Source organism: Teleopsis dalmanni, chromosome 1 (assembly GCF_002237135.1).
Source record: "Teleopsis dalmanni isolate 2A chromosome 1, ASM223713v2, whole genome shotgun sequence".
NCBI classification, from domain to species: domain Eukaryota; kingdom Metazoa; phylum Arthropoda; class Insecta; order Diptera; family Diopsidae; genus Teleopsis; species Teleopsis dalmanni.
In genome coordinates this window covers 156,449,552-156,461,866 of record NC_051846.1, presented here as the reverse complement: position 1 = coordinate 156,461,866, position 12,315 = coordinate 156,449,552, and the positions used below count along the sequence as shown (strand labels likewise).

The window sequence follows — 12,315 nt, the reverse complement described above, 5'->3', positions numbered from 1 at the left end:
TAATAAACTAAATTATATTAAATTTAAGTCAAAGAACAATTTTTGAAATGATTTTTTATTTATATAAACATATAAACGTTTTTAAAATCTACAAAATTTTTTGTAGAACATTTTTAATAATTCTGAATACTTTTCAATTACTTATGTTTTAATATATTTTAGTTAGAATTTTTTTTATTTATAGTAAACAGTCGTAATAGATTAAATCTTTTTAACTTATTAACGTTACCTATTGCGTCTATTTTAAAAATGTGATAATAATGTTAAAAAAAATGTATCACATCTTGTGTAAAAAATAAGTTCACAAGTCTTATGTAATCTTCAGTTATATATCTAGATTAACCTTTTAGTTATCAAAACTAATACTTTTGGCTTTGAATTTCTAATTTTACTTAGAATTAAACAAAAGTAAAAAATGAAAATATCTGGTCACCCTGAGATATCTTCAAAACATTAAATGTTGAGTTCATTCAAAATTCAATAAAATATACTTCGTAAGACTAAATATTTGAATATTTATTCTATTTTATTTTGAATCTGCTAAGCCATTTGATGCAATTTCTAGATAAACCGCTTAGTGTACAAAACCATTACTATTTTTTTTAGAATATAAAAAAAAATTAAAATATCTGGTCACCTTTAATATGAATTCTTCTGCAAATTATGTTGCGTGCATTTAAAATTCATAAAATTTACCTTGATCAATAATAGTTTTGGAAATATATTATAATATCGAATTTTTATTAATTTATATTTAAATAATCATTTATATTATATGCAATTATTTATTATTAATGACTTACCATTGGTGCTATAAGAACAGCTACGATTCCATATTGAAAAACCAACAACAACAGTAAGATGCAGTGAAAATTGTGGAAAGACATAACGTAAAACAAAGCACTTATTTCAATTAAATTTTATTTAAAATTAAAAACGCCACTTTTTTCCGAATTAAAAACAATTTAACACAAATAGTTCATAAAGAATATAAAACATAAATTGCGTATGTAGAAATTTTTGTTAAGACTTCCTATTCTTGTTGACTGCTGCGTACGGAACTATTTCAAACAATGACTCATTTAATACAAGTAGCATCAATAACGGCTTTTAGCGATAAGCATTTGCCAAAGGTTATCTTGAACTTGCATTAAGCATTAGGGGTTAGGGTTGCATTGCTCTCTAAATCAAAATGCATACAATTTTTTTTAGAATTAGTAATAAGCTGTAATTATTAAATAAATTAACATTAACAAAAAAATATTATTTAAGCCAATTTAAATTGTTTTAATTGAACGACTTTTCAAATTATTTAGAATATTCTTTTAGATTTAAATACATAAATTAAAATATAAATATAACTTGTTTTAATTGAACAAATTTTTAAATTATTTAGAATATTCTTTTAGATTTAAATTTATTTATTTCAAATTACCAATAATAGTAGTACTATTAGCTTTATTTTATTTCATTTTAATATGTTGCATTCCATAGAAATTTATAACAATTATATTATATATATAAAGCTTACAGCTGTGGCATTTTCGCCGTCTACCGGAAATTACCAATATTTGCACTAACTAAAATAGTTTTATATAAAAATAAAATATATTGTGTCTAAATAATTGAATCAGAAAATTAACTTGTTTTTATTACAAAATGGACTCACTTGTATTATTATTATTGTTATGGGATGTAGCACTGCGATCGATCTATTTGGCCCCGCCCCCTTCTTCTGTGTTAATAAGAAGAAGTATAGACCCTACTTTACAGAGTTTTATTGCCTCTTCCGTAAGAATAAACATTCCCAGGAGCCTATTCCGTATGTGTGTTAGCGCAGGGCATTCTAAAAGTATATGTGACTCACTTGTAATATTGCTACTATTTAATATAATTATAAAAAAAATATCAAGAAAATTTTTCAAAGAATTGAAATCAAATATTAAAAATCTCTTTAATACGATATCCAGAACAATCGCAAATGCAGTTTTCGTTCTTTAAACTTTTAACATAATTTTTAATATAATTTTTAATTACTCTTATTATTCATTTAAATATTTTAACCGCTAAGATTTAATCAAATTTTAACAGTATTCTATAAAAATTTTATTTAATATAGCATATTCAAGACTTGATATTTATTTATATATGTAAAAATAAAATTTATTTATCTATTATTATTAACATATAACCCGTGACGAGTTTTGCAATATATCAAATTTTAAGTACACATTAAATACTTATGGATTTATTGAATTATAATTACAAGACAAATTCAAATAAAAATCGGTCTTAACAATAGTGCTTTCCTTACTTAACAATTTGCTATTTTGTTTCGCTTTATTCCGAAATGTTCGTATAATCTAATTTAGTCCATAGAGCTGTTTTTTAATGTTTAAAGTGTTTTTGGGTTACAATATTTAATGTTGCTATGTTGTATCTCAATTAGCGCATTTCAAATATATATTGATTCCAAAATGACGCTTCTTTAGTCAAAACTTTATGTTTTTATTATGCTCTATAAAAATATGATTAAAGTCTACGGAGCTACTTATTATTCTATAATAATAATAAATATATTGTGTCTAAATTTAGTTCAACATTTATTTTATTCTAAAATACTTTTTCAATTATGTATCATAGAATATTCAATCAAATATTTTTGTATACATATTCTTTTCAACAAATGAAAGAAAGTTTAAATAGATCTCGAGCTAAAAGGACAAGTAAATAATCTAAAACAATGAGTACCTTGAATGATGAATCTAATAAAGAATATGTTGTATCAATGTTTCCTAAGGATTTTTTCCAAAGGACAGCTCGAGATCAAAACGAGGATACGGTAAAAACTCATGGTAAACAAAATCCCGAAAAAAATTCAATAAAAAACAAGCGCGCTGCATTAAAGAGCTTCACAAATAACTCAGGAATGATGGCCTTAACAAGTATAATAAATCTTGAAAAGATTGCTAAACAGGAAATCATGTTAAAAAAAAGTGAACGAATATTAAAAGATATGGTGCAGACGCATGATAAACAAAAGACTGCGAAAAGCTCAATAAAAACTGAAAAAATCGAAAATAAAGTAAAAATGACCATGCCCAAGACATTGTATCTAGAAAAGCGTACTCGGGAACAAATCACGGTAAAAAAGAGCGACAATCGAACTGGTCAGCATGAACAAATATTAAAAAACGTCGCGAATGTTAACAGTGACTTTTCAAATCTCTCTAAGGTTACAACAAAATCGAATAAAAATAACTTATTAATGAATGAGATAAATAAAATTATGGTACCAGCACACTTAAACGTTAAAAAAAATGACTTTGCTGAACCATTTGCTGTAATTAAGCCTACCATGCCAATGTCGATTGATTTACAAAGTAAACCAACTCCTCCCCGTATTTCTAATATATCTAATAAAACAGAACAGACAGTACACATGTCTACAGCTGAATATATGCCAAGAGCGGAGTGCGTACACTTTTCACAGAGCTGTGATGCTACCAAAACATCTTCAGAGTTACAAATAAATGATAAAAGCGAAGTGGTCTGTGATAATATAACAATCGATTTTGATAAATTAAATTGGGATGATCCTTATGCAGTATCTCATTACGCAAAGGATATTTTCGATTACCTGAAAGAACGGGAAAAAAAATTCCCTATTACAGATTATATGGTAAAACAAATAAATCTATCTAAATCGCTTCGCTCTCGACTAATTGACTGGATGGTTAAAGTGCAAGAGGGATTTGATTTAAACGATGAAACGCTCTATTTAGCTATTAAGATAGTTGATCTCTATTTGTGTCGTGTTATAATTAATAAAGATCAGATAATACTGTTAGGTGCCATTGCACTTTTTATTGCTTGTAAGTACGATGAACAAAGGGTGCCTTTGGTAGAAGATTTTCTCTATGTATGTAATGGTATCTACAAACGCAATGAGCTTATAAAAATGGAGATGAACGTGTTAAAAACAATTGATTACGATATAGGCATTCCTTTGTCATATAATTTTCTACGTCGGTATGCTCGTTGTGCTGAAATCAATAGTGTAACCTTAACATTGGCTTGTTATATACTAGAATCAGCATTAATGGATTATGTGACAATATCGTTTAGCGATTCACAATTGGCAGCAGCAACTTTGTATATGGCGTTGCGTATGTTCGGTGAAAAGAAAGGATGGACCGAAAAGCTAGAATATTACAGTGGATATAAATTGGAAGAGTTTGCTATGGTTGTAGTCGTACTAAATGCAGGATTACATCGAGTAAAAAATTATAAAATAAAGACTATACGAAAAAAATATTCTCGCGAAATATTCCACGAAGTCGCTAAAGTACCATTGATGACCACTGTAAGACTTTTCGAAGATAATTTAGATTTTAGTTTCGATAACCTCAACAATTTCTAAAATTTTAGTTTAAACTTGTATTTATTTTGTATTTGTTTGTATTTATTTATTTTATTTTATATTTATATCTGTTTTATTGTGTGTTTGTTACATTATATTTTTATAGTAATACTAAACATTATGCAATTTATAAAATATTTTTTTTTAAGCAAATTTGGTTTATATTAGTTTTGTGAGAATACAAAAAAGACTGCGACTTTTACGAAATTTTCTAAAAATTTCTGAAATTTCTGTAGTGCACTCGAATTAAATATATATTCAAATGCATTCCTAGAGTTTGCTAGATAGGATACTATTATTTATGTACACTCGTACAATGTTAATTCTGTCAAACAGATGTTCTTATTGGATAACTTAATTCCAAGTTTTATAAATCGGAAGTTTATTTTTTTCAAGTTTCTTAAAAAAAATTGTTTTATAAACTGTTCACACTCCTTTCATTGTCGATATGAAAATTAGATTTTCATTATATTTATATATTATTTCATTATAGTTTTGAAACTTTTAAAACCCTATTAGATGAATTCAAAGCTCTTTGAAGAGCAAAGATGTGTCGATTAGAAAACTTTATATAAATTTATTTATTGATATTTTAGTCATAAAAGTCTGAATGCTTTCTATTTCATACATGCATTTTGAAATAAACACATGATCAGCCAATTAAATCAAGTGAAAGTGTACACAAATTTATAAAAGAAAAGTGCTAACTAGAAGGGTTCGAACAGTAATGAAGAAACAAAAATAAAAATTTTAATTAATTTATTAAAATCTGGCTGACCACACAAAACTGTTTCGTGTATTGCCAAGTACTCATCCATTAGTAACATTAGAAAATATTCAAATTTTTATTTAATTAGTTTATAGTCCGTACATAATTTGTTAGGCTATAGGTGCTAACTTTGAAAGAGAAAGTAGAAATTGTACATAACGAATTTATTGTAAAAGTGTCCATTAAAATTACTCAATTTAAAATTCTTAAAATTCATTCCACAGAAATTTTCAAACAAAGATTCAAAAATTATGCCTTAATTAAATGCTAAATGTTCTTATATTACTTCTCTTTGAAATTGTTAGCATTGTAGAGATGTTTGGATTTGTTGAATTATTCAGACTTAATTTCATATTTTTTTAAACCACTGCGTTAGATTTCAATAAATTTCGAACTCCAAAAAAACCTTTCTTAATATAGTTATACCAATGGGAAATAGTGCTAAATCATCAGAGTGTGAACATATTATATCTGCATTGTTTTCAGTAAAATAATTTTATCACTATCTATTCTTTTTATTGCTAGGTTAAATCAAAGTAACATAATCTTATATCAAAATCAGTATAAAGATTTTCAGCCTAAACTTTTCGAAATCTTAGGTCTGAACCTGATCTGGTGTTTCTGTAGCCAAACTTTTTAAAGCATTTGAAAATTAACTCTTACAATATAGATTTTATAAAAAAACATGCTGTGTTGATGCTGTGTTTCCTCTGTTTTACTTCAAATTTTCAAAATCTGTCAGAAATAAGAAATCAGTTGGTATATATAATATTTTACAGCAATAAATTTTTGGAAGGTTTTATTTAAAATTATAAACGAATTGTACTTTGAACATATGATCCAGTTAATTCTAGCTTAGTATTATTATTAATAATTTATATTGTTAATTAATATTGTTATTATTATGATTTGTCGCCTTACCTTTAACTACAGTTTTATCAATTATTTGTCAAACTGATTCAGTGTATTCGCCTTCACAGTTAAAAGCATCAAATTCTTCCTTTTTTATATTTATCTATTTGTTCTTTCTATTGTTAATTTCAGTCCATTTTATAAAGACACATAGACTTTTTTACTAAAAGTGGGAACTCTGTTTTTTCGGTTTCATTTCTTGTACTCTTAAGCATCATCATCAATTCCTGTATCTCCCATTGCAGCATAGGACTTCTCTTGTACTCTTAGATCATACTTAAACTTTGCAAAACAATTTTATTATGGAATTTTTCTACGCTCACGTACTCTAAGATCTTATCTATTTAGACAGTATATATGTATTATGAGTTTCGCGATATCTGCTTTAATGCATACGATAATCTTGTTGAATTGAATAGACCATTTTCACACCATATGTGTGAAAAATATAAAAGTCTTTGTTAAAGTTTTTTAACAGTTAATGTTATAAACTAACAAGTTCTAAAGATAACTGCAGTAATAAATAACATGAAGTCCGTTTAAAGCACATATCTTTAAAAGCAGACAGTAGACAACTACTAATCGGTACACACAGGTTGACATGGATATTTACTTCTCATATCGTAAAGACATATCGCAAAGCATATTGAATCTTCTGCATTACACAGATTACATAAGCTTAAGTTTGTTACTTAAGTCGTTTGTTTCCCAAGTACATTATAATTTTAAATCTCCTCTGGCTACTCTTTTGAATGCACACTCGCATAATCCTCCAAGAGTCTTTTGGAAAACCATAAAAAAGAGAAGAAAAGCTACCGTCATAGCACTTTGATTTGACAAGTGAGCAGCTGTCGAAACTGACATAAATCAAAACAACAACAACGTTAAGTATATCAAAAAACAAATTAATAACACGTAAAATTAAATAAAAAAAAATACATAAACAAAAAGAAAAAAAATAACAAAATCCAACGAATTAAAGCAATGATGTATTTTTGTTTTAATTCACATTTTTTCACTAATTTGTTGGTACAATTGCTAGTTCCATGCCAGATAAAGCTAAAGCTGAAGAACACAGAATGTGCTGCAAGGGTCATAAAAACGGGGTTAATAGCCTTTATTTGGCGTAAACTGGCTTATATAAATATTAACATGGCTTTGCATGTAAGAAAATATCTTTTGTATGCACCTTAACGACAACGAACTAATTTGAAGTTGATATTTTATGATTTAGTGTTATGCTTCACTTCAGTCAAAAATCTAAGCTGGCTTAATGTCCGAGATAGATTCTTACCAGTACAAAAGCGAAACACGTATACAGCAAGTGTAGTAACGCATGAATCATAATTTTCCGAAACATCAAAGTACGTTTTCATTTGTATCTTTCAGATTGTTTCCTCTGCTTTTTCGCTGGAATGTTTTGAGGTGTAACGACCACCAGCTCGTGTATAAAATTACAACAAAAATGATTTATGACAAAAACAAAACATTTTGATTGATCAAACTGACCTCATATTGGATATAATTAAAAATAATTTAAAACAAAACAAAAAATGTGGAAAACCGTTTGCTCAGATACATATACTAATGTGCATCGATATACAGATATACATATGTATGCATAAAATGTATGTTCAAACAAGTAAAAAAAATTTTATACAAATTTACTGTAAATAGATATTCTGTGGTTGCATATACCACAATCGAAAAATTAATTTTTTCATGCAAACAAGATTTAAAGTTTATAGTATCAACTTCTATATACAGATTATGTTTCGGTTAAAGAATTCTGGTAGAAAAAACTTATATGTCCAGAATTCAAAAAGAAGCATTACAAAACTTTTTAAAACATGAAATTGAAATTTTCATGAAGTTTTTTCTTTACACTTTTAGTTAATTACTTTTCTTTGTTTTCTTTCTAGATACATAACATAGATACATAGATACCTAAGAATAAGAATATTCTCATTTGTTGCCTATTCTATTCTTGCCTTGTAAGTTATTGCATTAGAAATATCTTTCGTGTTTGATTATAATTATTATTCTGTATCTGTATGCTTTAATTATGTGTTATTTTATTTAATTGTATAAATCGTGTTTTAATTTGCTCTAATGAGTATAAAATTTAATATTACATGCTTCCAATTTGTAAATAAAATTTATGACCCAAAATTACTTTAAGAATGGAAAGCATGAAAAATTCATTGAAAGTGAATCTGGAATTAAAATTTTTAATTCTAAGGAAAATAATAAATTCACCTTCATAAAAAAAAATTGAGTTCTTTTAAAAGGAAAATCAGTTTCGCTTAAATTTGTAATTAAAATTTTTATTTCTTCTTATTATTCACATTTATTCCTTTTATAATCTGATTAAGTCATAACTTAAGTCATATTAACCCTAAATAAAATATCAGTATAAAATAAACTCTTCTGTATAATTTATTTCTTTAAGTGGGAGTTACCGTAACAGGGCAGGAGAACAATCCCTGGTACTTGCAGTCTCAAAAAATTATTTACGAATAATTAAATATGAGAAATAGTTTCCAAGACTTCTAATGATGGATATTTGGAAATTTTCGAAACAGCTAAAAATTCAATTCATTAAAAAATAATATAAAGAAAGGAATTTTTGTTGTTTCAGTTCACTACTTTTCGAAACCTCCCATAACCAATATTAATATTAGATATATATTTTTGTAGGTTTTGTAATTCGCTAATATTACAGTAGATATCCAATTTAAAGAAACTCTGATTTAATGAATAATGAATAAAACTCTGTCATTGAATTAAAGAAAACAAAACCAATATATTATAAGAGGGAATCTCTAACTGAAATAACATCTTTAAAGTGCTCTGGAACATATAAGGTTTCTATAAAATATTTATTATTTGAATAAAGGATAGTGCACTTTGACCTAAAAGATCTATTGTGACCCTTAGTCGGATTAGAGTGTTTCTTTAAGTCCGATTTATTTAAGGAAAAACTGTATAGCGCCTATCTTTCCTAGCCTTAATTCTGTATGTTTCATGAAACACCCTCCTAGCTGTTTGTTTCACTTGTACATCAGTGCCGGCCGTTTCTCTAGCACATGACATGTGATTTCTCTCTCTTCCCTGCAGTATCTGCAGTCCAAGTTGGATTGGATTCTTTAATTTGCTAGGTGATTACTCGATATACAATGACCGGATATTCTCATAATAATTCTTAAATTAAAATATTTGAATTGTTGTTAAAGATATATGATATAAGATATATGATATATGAATTGTTGTTAAAGATATTGCTTGGTCAAAATTCAGGAAATACGACGTGTAAATTAAATACGATAAGTATCTATTATTGATAAAATTCGGAATTTGATAGTTCGGTAGTTGTGGTATGTGACTATCGAGTCTCCGAGCCAAAGAACAGAATTCTTTTGATGCTCGTTTTGAAGAGTTTAAGTTTGGAACAGCTGAAGAGAGCATTGAATATGTTTTCATTTAATAATAAGCATAGCAAACTTTAGTAATATTTGGACATTGTTATCCGCCCCTGCCTCCATATTGTTTTGCTCACGTAGTTACATAACTGGATAACCAATTAACAAATTAATTGAAATTAATTTGATTTGTTAAATTAACAGATATTGTTCTTTATCATTAGTTTCCCGATTATGAAACAAAGAGACAGAATGTGGTAAAATATATTAAAACTCAGCATTTTAGATTGCTATGACATAATTAAAAAGCAATAGACATAGAAGAAACAGGCTGAGAAAGGGATGGAACATTTCAAATATGATTAAACTGGTGTTTCAAATATTTTAGGATCATAAGAATAGTAAAATGATAAGCTAGGGTCTCCAAAATATAATATGCTGTCCCTAAAAAATTCTTCTGCAGAGAACCGCAACTTTAACACGATAACTTAGTTTTATTTTTATTTATACTGAAATGAATCAACTTACTAATAAATTGAATAAAATACTGAGATGGTTGTTAATGAAATATCACAAAGCTATTGATGGGTTAATTTTTAATTTTTATTTCTCCAAAACCAAATTTAAGTCAAATTACTAAAATTTGTAAATAGCATGATTGAAACTAGCACTTCGACAAAGTAATAGTGAGTATATATAATTTTTTGCAAGTTCGTATTAACCCATATTAAATTGCCATAATGCAAGCTAGCTCGCCCAACCCACATTAACTCGGTGTTTTACGTCTAGTCTTATTAGTGCACATCAGGTTTCGTCTGGTAACATCAGGTTCGATCAATCCGTATTAGATTGTATTAATCTGTTTCAAATTCTTGTAACCCAAATTGGCTGACTAACATCACGACATCAACAACATTTATCCATTTCATTCCAAAAGCTTTATAAATTATTATCTGTGGACATTAGACCAAATGATGTATTAAATGATGATTATCTATGTCGTAGAATGATGTATTAATTTCATATTTCGTTGTTCCTAAAGATTATTAATATTAATTTTGGAGTAAGTTTTCAGTTTCAATTTTTTACCATGATATTTAGTATTTTGAAAAAAATGTTCAAATTGAAGATAACAAGAACAGCTCACTACAGTCCACACTTTCTCGCAGTTGTGCAGCTCAGTTAGTAATCATAGCTCAGTTAACCTTCCCATTGCTCATATTAATAAGATACATCTCATAATCGTAGGCTAGCTTCAGTTAGTTTACATTAGACTGCATTTATTCAATCAGTTTGTCGCAGTTATAAAAGTAAACATCTGCCATTTTAACTACTATCATTATAGCTAGATTCCATCTACTATACAATATTTATGGTAGTTATAAAAAATTATAAAACCTATAGTTTGATATTGATTTTGGAGTTTTAGAACATAGAATGGTAAATTGTAATTCTCTTACCTCCCAAGTAATGTCCTACGTTATTTCTTTTTTCCAAAATGTTTGGCCATGTATTTCCTAACTTTCGAGACTGGCTTTTCTTTAGTCTTCTGTTCTACGCTGTCAGATGTTATACTCACTATTTTAGGAATCAATGGATGTGAATATCGGTTACTCTTACAAAGTTCGTCAATTTTGACCAGTTTGTCATAAAAATCGTTCTTCTCTGCAGTTAGCACTGCCGCTGATTTTTTTAAATCATTTAGTGTTGTAGTCAATGATTCAACTGTATTTTTACCTAATTCTTCCAATTTACTTGGACCTTGTCTTAAGTTTGTCTGGTCTTCCATTGTGAAGTGTTATTTTCAAAACATATCTAAAATACTAAAAGGAGATTTTTGAATTTTAACCCTGGTCCGAAACTGAAATTAATTTTTTTTTTGACTTTACACATTTTGTTAAAAATACATTAAAAATTTTAAATAACTTTCGAAAAATCAAAGATTACTAGAATTAATAATTAAAAGGTTTTACTAAATAAGCATAGAGATTGTTTTTTACATTTTTTACATTCATATCTTTCAGATCTTTTCAAACATGGCACTCCATTTCTTTCTCGGTCCTTCTTTTCTTCTCGTTGTACTTACTTCATTCTCGTAGATTCTGACTATTGGTCTTTCTTCTGGCATCCGTACCACGTGTCCTACCCACTTCAAGCGTTGCTTCTTCCATCCATTAATTGATCGCGTTCATCATTATATCATATTTCGTTTTCTTGCACTGGTACAAATACTTTTACGCATTATTAAGAAAAAAGAAATATGTTAGGTTATGCTGGCAGACCGAAATGGTCACACCTAGGCCATTAAGGTCCATAACGATATCAGATCAGTGTTAATTTTTTTTTTAGCAATAGTTTGCATCGCTTGAGATGCGCGTGTAAGAATTTCATTAGGATTTCGACAGAAACCTCAGGTATGTGCTTCAGTGCGGTAAAACTGTTAGCCCCCAAGTATTTTTGTCGAGTTCTCGAGAGAGCCGGGCAGTTACACAGCAGATGCTCTAGGGTTTCCTTTGCATTTCCTACAAGCATCGGTGGCTCGATGCATTTCCTACAATCATCGGTGTGAATTAGGTTTACTTTGTGCGCATGTGATGTAACCAGACAATGATCTGCCAATAAGCCAATTAATGTTCTACAGTTCCTTCAGCTAGACGATATAACGTCATTGGTGTACTTTTCCTCGTATATGTGTCTATATATAATCCTAACGATTCTATATGTGGTTAAGTTTAGCTTCTTTGTCATGTGCTCTTCCAGAAGTTTATGTATTTGTTGTCGGAGTACTT

The 12,315-nt window shown here is 28.0% G+C and overlaps 1 protein-coding gene and 1 long non-coding RNA gene across 3 annotated transcripts; one reads left to right on the top strand and one right to left on the bottom strand.

Annotated features, from left to right (window-relative positions):
• Positions 1–2,689: 2,689 nt before the first annotated feature.
• On the top strand, positions 2,690–4,423 carry LOC119666529 (G2/mitotic-specific cyclin-B3-like). Its single transcript, XM_038075812.1, has one exon. The coding sequence runs from the start codon at positions 2,744–2,746 to the stop codon at positions 4,421–4,423; it is 1,680 nt and encodes a 559-aa protein (XP_037931740.1). The 5' UTR covers positions 2,690–2,743.
• Positions 4,424–10,107: 5,684 nt separating this feature from the next.
• On the bottom strand, positions 10,108–11,398 carry LOC119669537. 2 transcript variants are annotated; one of them, XR_005251618.1, is made up of 3 exons: positions 10,987–11,398; positions 10,616–10,924; positions 10,108–10,562 (listed from the first exon to the last, which is right to left on the bottom strand). It is a non-coding gene; the product is annotated as an uncharacterized LOC119669537 (long non-coding RNA). The 2 variants fall into 2 exon arrangements; XR_005251617.1 differs by having other exon boundaries at positions 10,616–10,885.
• Between the last annotated feature and the right edge of the window lie 917 nt (positions 11,399–12,315).

What these genes read in the sequence shown, in the direction of transcription:
- LOC119666529 (XM_038075812.1), top strand. Translation starts at nt 2,744, where the DNA reads ATGAGTACCTTGAATGATGAATCTAATAAAGAATATGTTGTATCAATG.